This window comes from Aotus nancymaae, unplaced genomic scaffold (genome assembly GCF_030222135.1).
Source record: "Aotus nancymaae isolate 86718 unplaced genomic scaffold, 86718_ANA_hifiasm-v0.15.2.pri h1tg000040l, whole genome shotgun sequence".
NCBI classification, from domain to species: domain Eukaryota; kingdom Metazoa; phylum Chordata; class Mammalia; order Primates; family Aotidae; genus Aotus; species Aotus nancymaae.
In genome coordinates, this window is record NW_026988454.1 from 80,784,225 (window position 1) to 80,806,211 (window position 21,987).

At 43.3% G+C, this 21,987-nt stretch overlaps 1 protein-coding gene across 6 annotated transcripts in view; it reads left to right on the forward strand.

The window, feature by feature from the left end:
* The window catches only part of LOC105734459 (multidrug resistance-associated protein 1-like), a 75,110-nt gene that overhangs the window by 37,024 nt on the left and 16,099 nt on the right, over positions 1-21,987 (forward strand). For 2 of the 6 annotated variants that reach the window (XR_001111519.3, XR_010336671.1), the window contains 4 exons: positions 777-907; positions 8,472-8,682; positions 11,696-11,786; positions 14,079-14,214. Coding sequence is in view for 2 of the 6 variants with exons in the window: in XM_064360863.1 (XP_064216933.1) it covers positions 2,102-2,171; positions 11,696-11,786; positions 14,079-14,178 (261 nt within the window). In the remaining 4 variants the exon portion in view is untranslated. Of the gene's footprint in view, positions 1-776; positions 908-2,040; positions 2,172-8,471; positions 8,683-11,695; positions 11,787-14,078; positions 14,215-21,987 lie in introns of all 6 variants that reach the window. The other 4 variants (XM_064360863.1, XM_064360862.1, XR_001111520.3 and 1 more) reach the window with 3 other exon arrangements.

Below are 21,987 nucleotides of genomic sequence, written 5' to 3' on the forward strand. Positions count from 1 at the left end.
GCTCACACTTGAAGTCCCAGCTACTCAGGAGGCTGAGGTGGGAGGATCACTCTAGGCCAGGAGCTGGAGGCTGCAGGGAGCTGTGATCATGCCACTGCACTCTATCCTGGGTGACAAAGCGAGACCCTGTCACCAAATGAATGAATGAATGAATCAGGCCTGTAATCTCAGCATTTTGGGAAGCTGAAGGGGCCAGATTCATTGAGCTCAGGAGTTTGAGACCAGCCTGGGCAACATGGGGAAACCCCGTCTCTACTAAAATACAAAAAATTAGCCAGGTGTGGTGACATGTGCCTGTAGTCCCAGACTTGGGAGGCTGAGGCAGGAGAATTGCTCAAACCCAGGAGGCAGAGGTTGCAGTGAGCCAAGAACACACTAATGCACTCCAACCTTGGTGACATAGCGAGACTCCATCTCCAAAAAGCAAAAAAAAAAAAAATACATGAATGAATGATGAAAAAGTGAATTAGAGCCATCTTGATATTTTCCTCCTAAATCTTTTTTCCCTATATCTTTTCTATGCACCCCCCAAAAAGAAAGCCATTTTTCCTTTACGAACCAACAGAATGAGCTGTAATAACCTTTTAATATGTGCAAATGTCTGTCCACATTCAGACATCCCCAGCTGTGTGGCTTCCTTCATTCAAAGCGGGCACCTTGTGCTGGGGAGGGGTGCAGCATCGGCATTCTTGTGGAATGAGTGAGCCCCATCCTCTTCCTCCTCCTCCTCCTCTCATTGACTCTCATTGCCTAACTCCCTTGTGTCTTGGCCTCAGGTTGATCATCCGGGACTACCACCAGCCCCTGGAGAGCAGTGGTGTCTGGTCCTTAAATAAGGAGGACATGTAAGAACAAGTCATACCTGTTTGGTAAAGAACTGGAAGAAGAAATGCACCAAGTCTAGGAAGTAAGTGTGTTTCCTTGTCCTCTAGAATGCCCCGGTTCCCTCCTTCCCACCCCTGTAGCCTGAATCCAGGCTGTGGGCCTGGCATTGCTGCTTGTTACTAGCTTTGTGGTTCTCGCTTCTCCTCTGGGCCTCAGTTTGTTTTTCTGTCAAATGGGGTAAAATCTCAAGTCATTAAGGCAACTGAGTAGAAAAGAAGACAGAAGCTGGGCATGGAGCCTCACGCCTGTAATTCCAGCACTTTGGGAGGCTAAGGCAGGTGGATCACAAGGTCAGGAGTTTTGAGTCCAGCTTGGCCAACATGGTGAAACCCCATCTCTACTAAAATACAAAAATTAGCTGGGTGTGGTGGTGAGCACCTGCAGTTCCAGCTACTTAGGAGGCTGAGGCAGAAGAATCACTTGATCCCAGGAGGCAGAAGTTGCAGTGAGCCAAGATCGCGCCACTGCACTTCAGCCTGGGAGACAGACTGAGACTCAGTCTCAAGAAAAGAAAAGGAGAGAAAAACGCTGCCCAAGCAGACAGTTGATGCTATTTGCCATGGCATATGACTGTCCCTCCTTGAGTCAGTCTCACTTTTTCTGTCATTTCTGAGCATCTGGCATCCCATGTGTTCCTGCCGTTTAAAGTGTTTCTGTCCAACACACCCAGCTGACCATGTACGTTTGTTTAGCCAAATAAGCCCCATTTGTAGGTGATTTTGGCTGTACTGGATTTTAGACTCTACCCCCTATGTAAGGTGTGCCCCACTGTGCCACCTCTGTCATTCTTTTGGGAATCTAGTCAGGGCCTCCACTGCACATACCTTAACTCTTCAAATCAGGCACCATCAGTTGCATGATACGTTATTATTGTTTGTAACAGTAAGAAAGAAAAGCAACTGCCAATTAAACAAGGACATAAGACACATCCCGAGCCTGGACGAGCTGGAACGTGAAATTGCAAGTGACATGTGGGCAGTGGATTGTGGCCATGGGGGCAATAGGGTGGCTATTTTTGTTTCTGTTGCCTGTTCTGGGGTAAGCTTACTATGGTAAGCTGTGACAGAGCCAGCCTAGTGCACTGGATTCTCCACAGACTCGTTGGCCTTACAGAGAAATCCCCAGACCCAGGTTCTGTTCCTCATTCTATTCCAGGGAAGCCCAGGATACAGGCCTTCAGTCAGACCCAGATGGTGGGTGGAAATCTGGGATATCCATGGTGCCAGCCACTAGGACATCAGCAGAGGACCTCATGACCCTGGTGGGAGGCTGTTTGGGTGGTCCAGGTAGGTGATGGGAGAAATTGTCTTGTGGGAGATAGATAGAGCTTGGGCCTCCATGGCTGAGCATTGTACGGAAATGACCCGTGTCCATGACCCAGTTGAAGGTCATTGGCAGGCAGAGGTGGGGTCCCTGTTTATTACATGGAGACAGAACTTATAGGATGGATGGATGGATGGATGGATGGATGGATGGATAAATGATAGATTGGTAGAGGATAGATATATAATAGATGGATAAATAGCGGATGGATACATGATAGGTGGATGAATAGATGATGGATGATTGACAGATGATGGATGAGTGGACTGAGGGTGAGAGGGGATCTACTAGGGAAACTGGATCATGTGATTATGGAGAAGTCCTATGCTAGGCCATCTGCAAGTTGGAGAACCTTAGAAGCTTGTAGGATGGCTCAGGCCAAGTCCGAAGATCTCAGACCCAGGGAAGCTGATGGTGGAATTCTCAGTCCACAACCAAAGGCCTGAGAACCTGGAGTGACTGGGGTAAGTCCCAGAGTCCAGAGGCTAGACAGCCTGGAGTTCTGATTTCCAGGGGCAGGAGAGGATGACATCCTGGCTGCAGAAGAGAGATCACATGAATTTACCATTTCTCTGACTTTTTCTTGTGTCTGGACCCTCTGCTGATTGAGTGGTGCCCAGTCACATGGGGTAAGGATGGATCTTCCTTATTGAGTCCACTAATTCAAATGCCAGTCTCGTCTGGAAACACCCTCACAGGCACACACGCAGAAATAACACTTTACCAGCCATCTGGGTATCCCTTAAACCCATCAAGTTGACCCCTAACATCACCTATCACCTGGATTCCTTCAGCCTCACCTGCAGTGTTCTCCCTGCTATTAAGGCCACATTTGTAGCATGGACTTCAGCATTCCTCATCACCAACACCTCTGCTGATCACCTGGCTTGGCTTCCTTTCATGGAAGAAGGATGCCCACCTTTGTGTCCCCTGGAGCTTGCCAGGCGAGCAGGTTGTTGGAGACCCCATGGGAGAAGCAGAGCCTTGGGAGGAGGACAGACTTTGAATCAAGAAGCTCCTCCACTAATGTGGCTTTTAACTCACAGAGCAGGTAAAACTGACTGCTGTTTTCGTGCTTAGTGATGTTTAGTTCCTGAGGGTTCAGGAAGTAGAACAAAACACATACACTCTTTTTGGTTTTTTTTAGACAAAGTGTTGCTCTGTCACCAGGTTGGAGTGCAGTGGCATCATCTCAGCTCATTGCAACCTCCACCGCCTGGGTTCAAGCAATTCTCATGCCTCAGGCTCCCAAGTAGCTGGGATTACAGGCGTGCACCACCATGCATGACTTATTTGTTATTTTATATATATATTTTTTTTTTTTTAGAGAGTTTCACTCTTGTCACCCAGGCTCGAGTGCAATGGTGCAATCTCGGCTCACCACAACCTCTGCCCTCCTGGGTTCAAGCAATTCTCCTACCTCAGCCTCCCAAGTAGCTGGGATTGTAGGCATGTACCACCACACCAGCTGTTTTGTATTTTGAGTAGAGACAGGGTTTCTCCATGTTGGTCAGGCTGGTCTCAAACTCCCAACCTCAGATGATCTGCCTGCCTCAGCTTCCCAAAGTGCTGGTATTATAGATGTGAGCCACTATGCCTGGCCTTTTTAATTTTTTTTTTTTTTTTTTTTTGTAGAGACAGGTCTTATGTTGCCCAGACTGGTCTCCAACTCTTGACTTTCAGAGATCCTCCAGCCTCAGCCTTCCTAGTAGCTGGGATTACAGGTGTGATCCACCATACACAGCTGAGTTCTGGTTTATAACAACCCAGGCTGCCCTGGGGAAGGTGGATATTAGGGATGACAGTGAAGGCAGCGAGACCTGAGGGGATCTCAAGGCCTGTCCATGAAGTTCCTCCATGCCTCACTAGGAGCCTCCATTTTCTTTCTTTATTTTGACACAAGGTCTCACTCTTTTGTCCAGGCTGTAGTGTAGTGGAGCCATATCAGCTTACTGCAGCCTCCATCGCCTAGGCTGGAGTGATCCTCCCACTTCAGCCTCACAAGTAGCTGGGTCTACAGACACGTGCAACCACACCTGACTAATTTTTTTTTTGTAGAGATGGTATCTTGCCATGTTGCCCAGGTTGTTCTTGAGCTCCTGAGCTCAAGCAGTCCACCTACCTTGGCCTCCCAAAGTGCTGAGATTACAGGCGTAAGCCTCCATTTATTACCCAGAGCATTTTCTGAAAATTCAGTGAGATAAATGTCATAATAAGCTGTGCCCTAGTCCTGAGTAAGTGCTGGGCAGGTTTTAGTTGTACAAGTTGTATTTATTCATCGCTACATTTCCATCTTGCCAGGGAGGATGTGGTGAGAACTGGCTCATTGGTCTTGAAAGCAGGCCAACTGAAAGGGAGCTGGCTCTGTGAGTACCTTGGTGTTTAGGGATGCTCAGCTTGGGACCAGGGTGCCATTTCCTAGGGACATTGATAGATGGATCGCTTGCTTTATTCCCAGAGGCATAAGCCAGATCTGGCACCTATAACCCCTGTGGAACTGGAGATAATGACAAGAACAACCCTGTCCTAGGCTGGAATTTCCTGGTGTGACCCTTTACACCCAGATCCCTTTAGTTAACCAGAGAAGGGAATGCAGCCCATGCAGCTCTGGGCTGCTGGGTTTCCTAGGCTCAGGGACTAAGTGAGGGAGGCCTGGGCTTGGGGGTCTGCATGGTTTCTTGGACCCCTTTACAACCTTTCTTCACCCCTGAGTGACTTCCTCTCAAAAGTCAGGTGTGCGAGGGCACGGTGGCTCATGCCTGTAATCAAAGCACTTTGGAAGGTGGAGGTGGGAGGATCATCTGAGGTCATGAGTACGAGACCAGCCTGGCCAACATGGTGAAACCCCGTCTCTACTAAAAATACAAAAATTAGCTAGGTGTGGTGGTATTTGCCTAGAATCCCAGCTACCTGGGAGGCTGAGACATGAGAATTACTTGAATTGCTTGAAGCCGAGATGGCACCACTGCACTCCAGCCTGGGGGACAGAGTGAGACTCCATCTCAAAAAAAAAAAAAAGCAGGTGTGAGTGATCTCCCTTCTTCTACCTTTGGGTTTGAAAACCCAATGTTTCATTGGTTTGTGTGTAATAGTTTTATGTTCTCTTTTTTGTGTATGGCCTCTTAGAGCTTAGGGCAATTTTGAATTGTGGTTTCTGCTGGTGTGACTATAAAATACTTTGTGACTCTGGAAGAGTTTGGTAGGTTTTTTTTTTTTTAAGTTAGACATAGTTACCATACAGCCAGCCACTCCCTTCCCAGACATCCACCCAAGAGAGCTGAGAACATATGTTTATAAAAGACTGATACAGGAATTTTCTTATCTACTTTGTGATAACCCAAACTGGAGGTAAGCCAGATATCTTTTAGCAAGTGAGCAGACAGATTTACCCATTATGTGCATCTGCACAACTGAATACTAAGTTATGTACAAGAACGAACTATTGGCTGGGCATAGTGGCTCATACCTATAATCTCAGCACTTTGGGAGGCCGAGGTGGGTGGATTACCTGAAGTCAGATTAAGACAAGCCTAGCTAACATGATGAAACTCCATCTCTACTAAAAATACAAAAATTAGCCAGGTATGGTGGAGCATACTTAATCCCAGTTACTCAGGAGGCTGAGGCATGAGAATCACTTGAACCCAGAAGGCCAAGGTTGCAGTGAGCCATAATGGCACCATTACATTCCAGCCTGGATGACAAAGTGAGACTCCATCTCAAAAATAAAAAAAAATTAAAAAAATTAAAAAAAAAAAAAAAAAGGATGGTCGTGGTGGCTCATGCCTGTAATCCTAGCACTTTGGGATGTCGAGGTGGGTGGAGATCAAGACCAGCCCGGGCAACACAGTGAAACCCCGTCTCTACTTAAAATACAAAAAATTAGCTGGGCAAGGCAGCTTGCACCTGTAGTCTCAGCTACTTGGGAGACTGAGGCAGGAGAATCAGTTGAGCCTGGGAGGCAGAAGCTGCAGTGAACGGAAATCATGCTACTGCACTCCAGCCTGGATGACAGAGTGAGAATTTCTCTCTTAAAAAAAAAAAAAAAAAGACTGGGGACTGGGGCTCACGCCTGTAATCCCAACACTTTGACACTTTAAGAAGCTGAGGCAGGTGGAACACCTGAGGTTTGGAGTTCAAGACCAGCCTGACCAACATGGGGAAACCCCATTTCTACTAAAAATACAAAAAAAATTGAAGAGAAGTAAGAGACAGAGTTCATCAATTCACCCTGGTAAAGTTAAGGGACTAGGGTGTAAGAAGAATGTGATGTACAGGCAGAATGCAGGAGCACTGGAGCTAGAAGTGATCTTAGGGAACACAGAGTCACAGAAGAGCAATGAGATGCCATTTCTTGCTCAACTCCAGTCCACTGGCAGCAGTCAGCTGGAGGGTTGCTTGGACATAACTCAGTGGGAAAGAACGCCATGAGTGACCGTGGGTGTCTGCTGTGTGCATGAGAATGAATGAAAGGGCCCAGTATTTGACATGCTTGAGATCTAACCCCTTCATTTTCCATATGACAAGATCTAGAGCCAGGGAGGTGAGCTAACCAGCTTTGGGGTCACACTGTGAGCTGGCAGTAGAATGTGGCAGATGACCTGACGACTCTCAGAACATTCCTTTAAGCCAGGGGCTGGCCAAAAATAGACTGATGTCCACATATGGCTCATGAGCTCAGCATGGATTTCATTTTTTAATTTTTTGGAGACAGAGTCTTGCTCTTTTGCCCAGGCTGAAGTGCAGTGGTATGACCTTGGCTCAACACGACCTCCGCCTCCCAGGTTAAAACTATTCCCGTGCCTCAGCTTCCCAAGAAGCTGGGATGACTGTCATGCTCCACCGCACCCAGCTAATTTTTTTGTGGGGCACAGCGTCTCACTCTTTTGCCCAGTCAGGAGTGCAGTGGCATGATCCTGGCTGACTGCAACTTCCACCTTTTGGGTTCAAGTGATCCTCCTGCCTCAGCCTCTTGAGTAGCTGTGACCACAGGTACGCACCTCACGCCCAGCTAATTTTTTTTTTGGTTGTTAGTACAGACCAGGTTTCACCATGTTGGCCAGGCTGGTCTCAAACTCCTAGCCTGAAGCATCCTGCCTGCATCAGCCTCTCAAAGTGCTGAGATTACAGGCATGAGCCACAGCGCCCAGCCAGATTTCATATTTTTAATGGTCAAAAATCAAAATATTACATGACAGATGCTAATTCTGTAAAATTCAGATTTTATTGTTTCTAAATACATTTTTACAGGAACACAGTCACCACCCATCAATTTCCGTATTATCTAAAGCTGCTTTTCCACTACATGGGAAAAGACAGGTATTTGTGACAAAGACCATATGTCCCGGAATGCTGAACATTTCCAGAATAAGTTTCTTAACTCCTACTTTCTTCCAGTGTCTCTTAAACTTTAGTGTCCATACACACCACCTAGAGAACTAGTTACAATTCAAATTCTGTTTCAGTGGATCTGGGCTGAGAACTAAAATTCTGCATTGTTAATAAGCACCAGGTGATGCCATGGCTGTTGGTCCATGGACCACACTTTTGAGTAGTGAGGATCAACTCCAGTGTGTCTCTACATGTCAACCTGAACCAGAAGCAGCAGTACCTGAGGATGTGTTAGGAATGCAGATACTCAGACGCACCTAAACCTGCTAAACTAAAAATCTGAGTGGGGCCCAGAAAGCTGTGTTTAATAGTAACAAGCTTTCAGCCAACACAGTGGCTCATGCCTGTAATCCCAGCACTTTGGGAGGCCAAGGCAAGGGATCACCTCAGGTCAGGAGTTTGAGACCAGGCTGGCCAATATGGTGAAACACCATCTGTACTAAAAATATTTTTTAAATTAGCTGGGTGTGGTGTTGCATGCTGGTAATCCCAGCTACACAAAGGCTAAAGTGTAAGAATCGCTTGAACCCAGGAGGCAGAGGATGCAGTGAGCCAAGGTCATACCACAGCACTCCAGCCTGGGAAACAGAGTGATACTCCATCTCAATCAATCAACCAACCAAATATATTAAGCTATCCAGGTGATTCTGATGCAGGCTTGAATTTGAACACCATCTCTCCTGCAGGTCCACACTCTGAGAGATTTAAGGTAAGCCTAAGAAAATTGAGTGTCAGCATGACCACGCTTTCACAAATGCTGAAAAGGCTAGAACTTCCTTAAACATTCCACCTGCAACTCAGCTAACATGAAGCAGGTGGTAGTTTAACAGATAAGTTTCATATTTATAAAAATATTTAATGCTGCTTCACAGAAAAACTTGTCAACCTGACCAAGAAGGAATAGTTGTAATGAGCACAACATTACAAAAAGAATGACACAGTTAATGATAAAAAGACAGAAAAGACATGGGACATCATCTGAAGTCATCCTTCACCATTAACTGTTTTTAACTGTGCTTAAAAGGGAATTTCCATAATCCATCTGTATATGGTCTCCTGATATGTGGCCAGCTTTGCAAAATGGTAAGTTGCACTGTTTTTTGTTTTGTTTTGTTTGTTTCTTTTTTGAGATGGAGTTTTGCTCGTTACTGAGGCTGGAGTGCAATGCCATGATCTCAGCTCACTGCAACCTCTGCTTCATGGGTTCTAGTGATTCTCCTGCCTCAGCCTCCTGAGTAGCTGCGATGACAGACATGAGCTACCACACCTGGCTAATTTTGTGTTTTTAGAAGAGACGAGGTTTCATCATTTTGGTCAGGCTCATCTCGAACTCCTGACCTCAGGTGATCCACCCCTGCCTCTGCCTCCCAAAGTGCTGAGATTACAGGTGTGAGCCACTGTGCCCAGTCTGCACTGTTGTCTTTAAACTTTTCAAAGCCAGCTAGGCAGGGATAGATCTGTCACCATACCACAGGACAGGCACCAGAACACTCAGTGTAGCATGGATCATGATAGTGAAAAACAGGGAACAACTTGTTTTTGCAATGAATGGGAGAAAGGTAGTGCCAGGAGGGCACATCCACATGCCAGACAAGCATGTATCATGAGCACAAATGAAGCAAGCCAGGCATGGCAGCGGTGCACCTGCAGTCCCAGCTACTTGGGAAGCTAAAGCAGGAGGATTGCTTGAGCCCAGAAGTTTGAGGCTGTAGTGAGCTATGATCACACTACTGTACTTCAGCCCGGGGGACAGAGCATGACCCCATTTCAAAACCAAAAAAGAAAAAAAAAAGATCAGAATGAACCCAGATGATATACTATTAACTGCGCAAAGAGAACTCTGTGTACACTATGATCGCATTTAAATCTGTCAAAATATTTATTAAAAACCTATGTGCTTATACATTTTCTTCTAAAAGCATGCACAAAACTGTCATTTTGGAGGAGAGGAACTGATGGAAGAGAAGACAATATACTTTTTATTTTATATCTTTATGATTTTTTTTTTCCTACAGTGCATGACAAGTATTTATTCAGCACCTGCTGTGCATTGTTTTATGTACTAAGGATACAGTAGCCCACCTGGAGCTGACATTCTAGTGGGGAAAGAAAATAAAATAAATGTACTTTTAAAAATTCTTTTTTTTTTTTTTTGAGACAGGGTCTCGGTCTGTTGCCCAGGCCAGAGGGCAGTGACTCAATTTTGGCTCACTGCAACCTCTGTCTCCCAGGTTCAAAGGATTCTCATGTCTCAGCCTCCTGAGTAGCTGGGATTATAGGCACGCATCACCATGCCCAGCTAATTTTTTTTTTTTTTTTTTTTTAAACAAAGACAGGGTTTTACCAGGTTGGCCAGACTGGTCTGGAGCTCCTGGCCTCAAGTGATCCACCTACCTTGGACTTCCAAAGTGCTGGGATTACCAGTGTGAGCCACCATACCCAGCCCAAAATAAGTAAATTTTAGAGTGTGTTTAGACCATGTCATATCTGTGGTCTAACCACACCTGACATGTGGTCTAAGGGACACTTACAGTCCACACTTTGTGACCAGTTGGTGATAACATGAGGAGGCAGCACCATAATGGAGATCAACTATGGCACCAAGCATGCCATTCAGCTCAGCTCACATTTTTTTTCTTACAAGGCTTTCTTAATGCAGGAAGCAGAAGGCACTGGTTTCTATCCTGGTGCAAATGCCTTAGCCTTTCATGTTGGCCAGGCTGGTCTTGAACATTGGCCTCAAGTTATCTGCCCACTTTGGCCTCGAAAGTGCTGGGATTACAGGCGTGAGCCACCATGCCTGACTGCCACCTGCTCATTTATAAAGCCCTCTGTGATTCACTTGCAACCAAGATTGAGAATCCCTGGTGCAGAGTGCCTCCCTGAGTCCAGGAGTAATCTGCAGCCCCTGCTTCCCTTCCAGGCATGTCTATGCCTCCCTGTGGCTGTTTCTATGAGACCCTGCATTTTCGAGTTCTGCTTTTATTTGTGTCACCTGAGCATGTTTCCACAGTCACCCTGACCATGCTGCTGACTGCATATTTTTCCCTTTTGTATCTTCCATCCTGGGTCCTCTCCCACCTCTTCTGGGGTCAGTTCTTTCTTGCCTTACATTGCGCTGCTTTCTCTCCTGGCACCAAAGAATGAGGCAGCCAGTACAGAGTGGGGGCTGTAGTCATCATCATCATCACTGAGGTATTGTGAACCAGGAAAGAGATATGATGTTTCAATGCAGCACAGTGTCCGAGAGCCCTTGATATATGTTGACTGTTATTGTCATTGTTGGTGTTCTGGTGATTATTGTTGATGCTGGGTGGATTCTTCCTGGGATTGGGGCAGATACCCAGCTGTCCCGTCTCTCTGTGTCCTTATCAGGGTCCTTCACTAAGTCTGCAGCTAAGGCATCTGCCAGGGCTCGGGTCTCATCTGAAGACTCAACTGGGGAAGGGCCCACTTCAAACTCACCTCGTTGGCAGAACTAGGTTCTCCAATTGTTCAAATGTTGAAATACTTCCTTATTACTGTGGAAACAGCCTGTGTCCCAGGTACCTTTTACAATGAACTCTTGGAAGCTCTCTGTGATATGGGCACTAAAGGGTTAATTCCTGGCACTACAGGGGTCCCTGGGCCTCTGCCTGTTGGATAATGCCCTTGTCAAACTGGTTATCTATTTTGAATATCACCTCTTCTTGCAGCGCTTGGGAACTCAGGGGCTATGCCCTTTCCATCCTGCAGCTCCTTGCATCCTGGTCCTGGGAAAGTGAGCTTAACACAGCAGAGATGCTGTTATCTGGGCTGGGTTTTACCCATCGCTGCTGGTACAGGATGCTTGCTCAGGCCCAGGGCCCTCAGTGAATGGAGCTCTCTGCATAGTTGCAAAGCACTGTTCCTGCCCCAAGGGACTGAACTCCAGATACCACCTGGCCCTCAACCAGACAGTCTATTTATGGCCTCTGCAGAGCAGGTCTACTTTCTGAGCATCCTGGCTGTCCGTTGCTCTACCGTCTCCTCCCTGAAATGGCCAGTTTTTCTTGTCCTTGGTTTTAGCATCTGGCTCATATAACTCCCCTCCCCTCCTTTGTCTCTTTTTTGCCAGGGGTCACAGGCATCAGCAGTCCAGGGAAGGAAGCAAAGCAAATGGAGAATGGTATACTGGTGACAGACAGTATGGGGAAGCAACTACAGAGGTAAGTTGGGGGAGATGGTGTGACTCATACAGGCCTCATGATTTCACCATCTGCCCATACTTCTGACATTTGAGTTCCCTACATGGTGTAGGTCTTTGCTCACATCACTCGGGGTGGGGCCTGGAAGCTCCAGTCTTTGTGAAGCAGCATTCAATATAAAACTATCTCAAGGATAGGAATAGAGACTCATGCTTGTAATCTCAGCACTTTGGGAGGTCGTGGCAGGAGGATCACTTGAGGCCAGGAGTTTGAAACCACCATGGGCAATATAGCAAGACCCCATCTCTACAAAAAAGGACGTATCCTCGTGTTTGATTATAGAGGGCTTCCTTAGATCCCTGGGGATTCATAGTATATGCAGTATGTTAACCATGCTAGCTTTTAAAAACTGGCTAAGTTGGCTGGGCATGGTGGCTGACACCTGTAATCCCAGCACTTTCAGAGGCTGAGGTGGGTGGATCACCTGAGGACAGGAGTTCAAGACCAGTCTGGCCAACATGGTGAAACCCTGTCTCTACTAAAGATAGAAAAATTAGCCAGGCATGGTGGCAGGTGCCTGTAAATTCTAGCTACTCAGAAGGCCAAGGCACAAGAATCATTTGAACCCAGGAGGCAGAGGTTGCAATGAGCTGAGATTGCACCATGGCACTCCAGCCTGGACAACAGAATGAGACTCTGTCTCAAAAAAGCAAAAACAAAGAAACAGCAAAAGAACAACAAACATTGACAAAGTCAGAGCCTAAGCATACCTGACCTTGGGGATTTGAGAAAGGATGGTGAACCTCCAGTTGCTATAGGGGTCAGAAGAGGGCAAAGATGACGTGGCCTAGCACTGTGAATTGGTACATGTCACTTTTGCCATTGTTAAGCCTGCATTCTAGTCGGAGATTCTAGACAGTGCATGAGCGCGGAAGGATGTAAGATTTTCATCCAAGGTGCTAGCTTGGATTTGTGAAGCCCTAGGTCATGAAGCAGGAAGGCCCAACTCCCCACCTGAATTCTAGATTTCATCCAGAGTTGGTTCTGATTCTTCCCTCTACTGCTCTCTGAAAACCACACTTGCTTTTGGATTTGAGGTCCATTTCCACCTCACTTGGCCTTAACCAAAGACCTTTGCACAGATCTCATGGGCAAGGAAAGGTTACCCACCCCCAGGCCCTAGATCAAAGAGGGGAGGTGCTGGAGGTTTACTTGGCCTTCAGGAAGTGTTTTCAGGGGACACAGTTTGGGGGGAGCAGTGATGAATACATGGGGCTCTTGACCTCAGGTAGCTTGTAATCTGGTTCAGGAGATAAGTAGGCAAAGGAAGGCATAGAAAGTTCCACAGCTAAGAGCCACATCTGTGTTTTGCATGGCCTCCATAATTTCTTTTTTCTTTTCTTCTTTTTTTTGAGATGGAGTCTCCCTCTTGCACAGGCTGTAGTTCAGTATGCAGTGGCACCAACTCAGCCACTTAACACAAAACTGGGCAATGCAGTCTGATGTTCTCTGGGGTCTGCATAAAGATAATGACCACTGATGTACAGAAAGTCCTTTCTTTTTTTTTTTCCTTTGAGACAGGGTCTCTGCCACTGAGGCTGGAGTGCAGTGACACAATCATGGCTCACTGCCACTTCTGCCTCCTGGATTCAAGTGATTCTTCTGCCTCAATCTCCCTAGTAGTTAATACTACAGGTGCCTGCCACCATGCCTGCCTAATTTTTGTATTCTTAGTAGAGACAGGGTTTCACCTGTTGGCCGGGCTGTTGTTGAACTCCTGGCCACCAGTGATCTGCCTGTCTTGGCCTTCCAAAGTGCTAGGTTTACAGGTGTGAGCCACTGCACCCAGCCAAAAAGTACTTTCTGAGTAATATGCTTGCATGAAGGAGAAGCCATGGCAAGATCTCACCCCAACCTCCACCACCTTTGTAAAACAAGAAAATTGAATGAACTAGGTAATCTGCCCTATTTTTTCATCATGTTTCATATTTTGAAACTTTTTCATGTTTGAAAGATGATCTAAGATGTGCCCTTTCTGTTTTATCTTTTATTTGAGATCAATTAGAATTGATCTTAAAAACACACACACACACACACACACTTTTTGCATATCAGTGGTCATGGGCTTTTTGCAGACCCCCAGAGATCATCACAGATTGTGTTTTCCACAGGCCTCATTCCTGCCTGAGACATTCCCTTTCTCTGGGGACCTATAACCCTGGGAAATGACATGGTGGAGGTGCACATGTGCACATGTTTATATGTTTACATGTGTGCCTGTGCAGTTGACATCCCTGTTCTTTACTTCTCCAGACAGCTCAGCAGCTCCTCCTCCTATAGTGGGGACATCAGCAGGCACCAAAACAGCACAGCAGAGCTGCAGAAAGCCAAAGCCAAGAAGGAGGAGACTTGAAAGCTGATGGAGGCTGGCAAGGTGCCAACAGGGCAGGTGAGATTTGCCCCTTCAGTGATGATGGTGGCTACAGCTTACAGAGCACCCACTGTACAAAGTGACCTGTCTACAATACACCTGTAAAAGTACTATTTACTGCACCAGAAACTGAGGCCAAAGAGGTTTAGAGATTTACCCAAGGTCCCTGCTGGTAAGCAGCAGAACTGATATTTGAACCCTAGCAGACTCTAGGGTTGGTGCTTGTAGTTTCTGCTCTACTGACTGCCACATCGACTTGAGCAGCTTAAGGGCTCTCATTAGCTATAGGCAACCTGAATGCTTTAAATTAGGGCTTTCTACAATGTGGGGTTTAGTTGTGCCTGAAATGGTTTCAGGTTATGTGCAGACACATTCAATGACAGATGAGTGTTTATTTCTTTTTTATTTATTTCTTGAGACAGAGACTCACTCTGTCACCCAGTCTGGAGTGCAGTGGTGCTATCCTGGCTCATTATAACCTCCGCCTCCCAGGATCAAGTGATTTTCCTGCCTCAGCCTCCTGTGTAGCTTGGATTACAGACACTCACTACCACACCTGGCTAATTTTTGTCTTTTTAGTAGAGACAGAATTTTACCATGTTGGCCAGGCTGGTCTTGAACTCCTGGGCTCATCTTCCTTCCTCAGCCTCCCAAAAGGCTGGGATTACAGGTGTGAGGCATTGCACCTGGCCTGTTTTTCATTTCTCATTTAGTCCTTTTGATTATGTACCTGGGAAAGTCTCAGCTGGGTCCTAGCTTGCTTTTGGTACCTAACAGCCACTAGCCTCTCTTTGTAACAATGAGATTGGGTTTTGAGCTCCTAGTTTTATTTATTTTTTTTAAAGATCATCTATTTTGGGCAAGTATTAATAATTCTCTATTTATGGTAGTGATCCAAAGTTTATTTTTAAAACTAAATGTGATTACGTTTTTTTTAAAAACTAGGGAATGGAATTTTTAATGTAGGTAAAAAAAAAATATAAGCATACAGATAAAGAAAAAAAACATGAAAGTGGTAGCAGGGGAGTGAAGCTGGGACACTTTCTTTTAGATCTGCTCTATTGTCATAATTAAAATAACTAGAGTAGCAAGAGCAAACAAATTCAAAAGCTAGCAGAAGACAAGAAATAACTAAGTTCAGGGCAGAACTGAAGGAGACAGAGACAGAAAAAAACCCTTCAAAAAAATCAATGAACCCAGGAGGTGGTTTTTTGAAAAGATCAACAAAACAGACCACTAGCCAGACTAATAAAAAAGGGAGAAGAATAGATGCAATAAAAAGTGATAAAGAGGATATCACCACTGATCCCACAGAAATACAAACTACCATCAGAGATTACTACAAACACCTCTTGCAAATAAACCAGTAAATCTAGACAATATGGATAAATTCCTGGACACATACACCCCCCAAGACTAAACCAGGAAGAAGTTAAATCCCTGAATAGACCAATAACAAGGTCTGAAATTGAGGCAGCAATTAATAGCCTACCAAACAAAAGTCCAGGACCAGACGAGTTCACAGCCAAATTTTACCATAGGTAAAAAGAGGAGCTGGTACCATTCCTTCTGAAACTATTTCAAAATAATACAAAAAGAGGGACTCCTACCTAACTCATTTTATGTGACCAACATCATCCTGATACCAAAACCTCACAGAGATACAGCTAAAAAAGAAAATTTCAGGCCTGTATCCATGATGAATATTAATGGGAAAATCCTCAATAAAGTACTGGCAAACCGAATCAAGAAGCTCCATCATGATCAAGTTAGCTTCATCCCCAAAATGCAAGGCTGGTTCAACATATGCAAATCTATAAACATAATCCAGCACATAAACAGGACCGAGACAAAAACCATGATTATCTCGGTAGATGCAGAGAATGCCTTCGACAAAATTCAGCCCTTTATGCTAAAAACTCTCATGAAACTAGGTATTGATGGAAAGTATCTCAAAATAAGAGCTATTTATGATAAATCCACAGACAATAACAGTGTATGGGCAAAAACTGGAAACATTCCGTTTGAAAACCGGCACAGGACAAGGATGCCCTCTCTCACCACTTCTACTCAACATAGTATTGGAAGTTCTGGTCAGGGAAATCAGGCAAGAAAAAGAAGTAAAGTGTATTCAACTAGGAAAAGAGGAAGTCAAATTTCTATTTGCAGATGACATGGTTGTATATTTAGGAGACCCCATCATCTCAGCCCAAAATCTTCTGAAGTTGATAAGCAAATTCAGCAAAGTCTCAGGATACAAAATCAATGTGCAAAAATCACAAGCATTTCTGTACACCAGTAACAGCCAGCCAGCAAAATCATGAGTGAACTCCCATTCACAATTGCTTTAAAGAGAGTAAAATATCTAGGAATACATGTAACAAGGAATGAAAGGACCTCTTGAAGGAGAATTACAAACCATTGCTCAAAGAAGAAAGGAAACGGACAGATGGAAAAACATTCCATGCTCATGGTTAGGAAGAATCAATATTGTGAAAATGGCCATACTGCCCAAAATAATTTATACATTCAATGCTACCCCATCAAGCTACCATTGACTTCCTTCACAAAATTGGAAAAAACTACCTTAAACTTCATACATAACCAAAAGAGAGCCCACATAGAGAAGACAATCCTAAGCAAAACAAACAACTACAACAACAAAAAGCTAGAGGCATTATGCTACTTGACTTCAAACTATACTACAAGGCTACAGTAATCAAAACAGCATGGTTCTGATACTCAAACAGAGATATAGACCAAAGGAGTAGAAGAGAGGCCTCAGAAGTAATGCCACACATCTACAGCCATCTGATCTTTGACAAACCTAACAAAAACAAGCAATGGGGAAAGAATTCCCTATTTAATAAATGGTCTTGGGAAACCTGACTAGCCATCTGCAGAAAGCTGAAACTACATCCCTTCCTTACACATTATACACAGATTAACTCCAGATGGATTAAAGATTTAAACTTATGACCTAACACCATAAAAACCCTAGAAGAAAATCTAGGCAATACCATTCAGGACATAGGCATAGGCAAGAACTTCATGACTAAAACACCAAAAGCAATGGCAACAAAAGCCAAAATAGACAAGTGGGATCTAATTAAACTTAAGAGCTTCTGCACAGCAAAAGAATCAATCATTAGAGTGAACTGGCAACCAACAGAATGGGATAAAATTTTTGCAATCTACCCATCTGACAAAGGGCTAATATCCAGAATCTAGAAAGAAATTAAATAAATTTACAAGAAAAAACAACCCCATCAAAACATGGGCAAAGGATATGAACAGATGCTTCTTAAAAGAAGATGTTTATGCAGCCAACAAACATGAAAAAAAGCTCATCATCACTGGTCATTAGAGAAATACAAATCAAAGTCACATTGAGATACCATCTCATGCCAGTTAGAATGGCAATCATTAAAAAATCAGGAGACAACAGATGATGGAGAGGATGTGGAGAAATAGGAATGCATTCACACTGTTGATAGGAGTGTAAATTAGTTCAGCCGCTGTAGAAGACAGTGTGGCAATACCTCAAGAATATACAACTAGAAATATCATTTGACCCAGCTGTCCCATTACTGGGTATATACCCAAAGGATTATAAATCATTCTATTATAAAGACATATTCACACACATGTTAATTGCAGCACTGTTTACAATAGCAAAGACTTGCAACCAACCCAAATGCCCATCAATGATAGACTGGATAAAGAAAATGTTGCACATACACACCATGGAATACTATGCAGCCATAAAAAAGGATATCATGTCCTTTGCAGGGACATGGATTTAACTGGAAACCATCATTCTCAGAAAACTGACACAAGAACAGAAAACCAAACACTGCATGTTCTCACTTATAAGTGGGTGTTGAACAATAACACAGGGACACAGAGAGGGGAACATCACACACTGGGGCCTGTCAGGAGGAGAAGGGGGTAAGGGAGGCATAGCAAGGGGTGGAGGGATTGGGGAGGGATAACAGGAGAAATACCTAATGTAGATGACAGGGCGATGGATGCAGCAAACTACCATAGCATGTGTATACCTGTGTAACAAACCTGCACGTTCTGCATATATACCCCGGAACTTAGTATAATTATTAGAAATAAATCAGATGCATCCTTGTTATGCTGCCCAGGTGGTTCTCAAACTCCCAAGTAGCTGGGACTATAGGTATATATCACCACACCCAGTTATTTTTTCCACAATTTTTAATATTTTATTCTTACTACAGAACCAATAATATAAATAGAGGAAAAATCCTACCAAGTATATAATACTCAAATAATAAGTGTCCAAGAAAAACAGCTATAAGCTGTTTGTTGTAGTTTTTCAACTAAAAGGTGCCAGGGAGATTCCATGATTACCACAAGTAATTTGATCCACTGAAGATTTATATTGGCAAAAATATAGATGTCACACTAGTATGATTTAAAAGTCAAAGTGTTAATATTTATCTAATTAACCTTAACCAAATTTCATATTTTCTCTATTTGGGAAAGCATTTCCTAATGTGATTTTTCTGTTGCTATGTATCTTCTAGTTCATTTTTGTTCAGCCCACACCCTGTCACAGTACTCATCAATCTTTTGTTAGTTGCCAATATTAAATAAAATTTTTAAATCAACTAGCCATATGTCTATGGTTTTCTCTGACCAACTTTCCATAACCATCATAAAACAATAATAGATAAACCACTGCTAAATTTTAAAAGTAAATACTATGCAAAAGTTGACTGAGAGAAAATTTTACAAGAGACCACTTTACCTTGGTAGTAAGTCAAGTCTTCATCATCTGGTTTAGGGCATGAATCCACACACAGTTAGTGGAAAATACTTTAGAGCAAAAATATACAATAAAAATGAGCAACTTCTCTTTTTTCTTTTTAAAAATTTCTTAACTTCCAGTTCATATGCAGCTTCCCCCTCCAAAAAACAAAAACACAATCTGGGAAAGGTCAGCCATCTGTATATTAAATAACATTTCTTGATATAATTAAAATATGGCCTCTGTTTTAAAAATAGATTTTGGTTACCTATTTCTGCCTCCAGCTGTCCAAATCTATAAAATATTCAATGAAAACTGACCTTGAGCTCCATAACAAATAGTGACAGCCAATATATTGGCAGAGCTTGACAATAATTTACCCGCACAAATTATCTGTCCTGAAGTATAACATGAAATTCAATTAATGGGTAACATAACTTTTGTCACCTAAACTGGAAGGAACCTTATGACCTAAAACAAGGTAGAAAGATCCACTGTATCTTATCCATTATCTCTGGTTAAAAGACTAATCTGTGTCACTTCAAAATGGCAGTCTTGATTCCTCAGCATAAAAACCACTTAAGAAGGTCCCAATACTTTCCTTTGTCCTAAAAGAGTGCAGAGAATCCCCTGCTGTATTTCAAATGTGTGAGAGCTAAAAGTACAAAATGTACAAAAATAACGAAGATGTATTTTCTTACTGAGGATACTTTTCCCAGAAAGATTAAAACATTAATAATTATAAAAATCCAATTATTTTCACTCTATAGGTCCTACCTTTTTCAGGTCCACATTAACTAGTAAGCCCTTAAAAACCTTCATAGACACTCAGATATCCAATGAGAGAGACTGCTGGAAAAACAGTCCTGGCAGTTGTACCTCTAGTTCCCTAAGTACTACCTAAATATCTTAATTCCTGTGGGTTTCCACTTCCAGATTCCACCTATGCAGGGCTCCATGGCAGTTTCAAATAATCTTCAAATCTTCAGTCTATGAAAGCACAGATTCCTGAAAGGATGTCCTCAAATGACCAGCAGTGGGAGCACTCTGTATCCCTGCTCCTGAATAACAACCTAACTGGAGTCTCTACTAACTACCAGCACAGACACACCTCCAACTACCCAGCTGAACTTCAAGACTGATTTGACAGCCAGTGATGCCCCTGACCCAGCCTGCATGGCAATGGGAAGGACATCAGTGAATTGGGAAAAGAGGCAGAGATGAGGAGACACCTACCCTGGGCCACAGATCTATGTAGTTCAGCAATCTCCAGCCCATTAGTACTCAAAGGGCTCTAAGCCACCCCTCTGTAAGTCAGGATGGAATTAGATGATACCACATTTCTGTCTGCTGTAGAGACTCCTCCCAGTGTCTCCAAATGTTTTAGCATCTTACAGCAAAAATCTTCAAGTTTGTCAGTTCTTGATTTAAAAAGAGCACAGCAATCTGTTTAGAGCTTCCTTGAACCCTCTATTTTAATGTGCCTTTATAGATAATTCCCAATATCTTGTGTCCTTCATCTTTATAATTTATCAGACTTGTCATAAACCCTAATATTCTAATATCTTATTGAATAATCCGTATCCAGTGTCATTTCTCTTCAAACTTGGCCTTCCCCTGCTCATTCTATTCTTAGCCATTTCCATTGGGTTCATGAGATAATTCCCTTCTCATTCTATCCACTGGGTGCACCAGACCCACTCCCCCTTTGTATTATTAAAACACATGCCAGGCCAGGTGTGGTGGCTCACACCTGTAATCCCAGCAGTTTGGGAGACCAAGGCAGGCAGATCACCTGAGGTCAGGAGTTTGAGAACAGCCTGACCAACATGGAGAAACCTTGTCTCTACTACAAATACAAAATTATCTGGGCATGGTTGCACATGCTTGTAATCCCAGAAACTCAGGAGACTGAGGCTGGAGAATCGCTTGAACCTGGGACGTGAAGGTTGCGGTGAGACAAGATTGTGCTATTGCACTCCAGTCTGGCAACAGGAGCAAAACTCTGTCTCAAAAAACAACCACAACAGCAACAAACAACAACAACAAAAACCTGCCAATGGAATAAAAAAAGAAGGAAGAGTATTGGGCTTTAAAATGAGTTCAAATCTCATTTCTACCATGTCTTATGTCCAAAAAAAAAACCATCCTAATCTCTTTGAGTCTCAAGTTCTCTATCTAGAAAATCATTTGACCAGAATGATTCAACACAGATTGAAGTACTAGAAGATATTTTAATTAGTCCTAAGATTCCTTAAATTTCTGTAATTCTATGTGCTTTTGGTTCTGTCTATAGGAAAATTGAGAATACATAGCCAGCAGAATTTGAAAACATAACAAAAGAAACACCAAGGAAGAAAAGTAATGGAAAAAGAAAAAGCAAAAATAAAAAAGTATTATGGAAGTAGGCAGAAATACTAGCCTACAGGGAAAACAAAACTGGGAAGTTAAATAATTTCTCCCCAAGAATTGCCAAATCTTGGTTTTGTAAAATTTCCAGTCCTATGGCCAAACCTTTACTCTGCCCTAAAGGCTTTGATGGTTAATTGTTAAAAAAAAAAAAAAAAAATGCTGGTTACCACAAAAAATTGTCAGATTTATTAGGACAAACTCAATGACTAACCTCATTTCTAACAGTGACCTAAAATGAGATAACTTATTTAAACTCATTAATTTAGACATTAATTAAAATTAATCGACTAAGCTTATTCAGACTTATACATTGATCAAAGTGCTGCACAGATATCTCTGTCAATCTGTACTGAGGAATAAGAGAAAAGATTTAAAAGCCAGATAGTCTGATGGTCAAACTGTGCGGGTCAGCTACTTCATGAACTATGGGATCATGATCCAATTAATCAACTTCTCTAAACCACAGTTGCCTATTTAATAAACAGTACTTTACAAGAACACAGATGTTGTGATGGCTTTATGAGATAAATGCATAGCACATAATAGGGTGGTTAGCCCAGAATACAACACTCAACAGATATTAGTATCTTCCATCT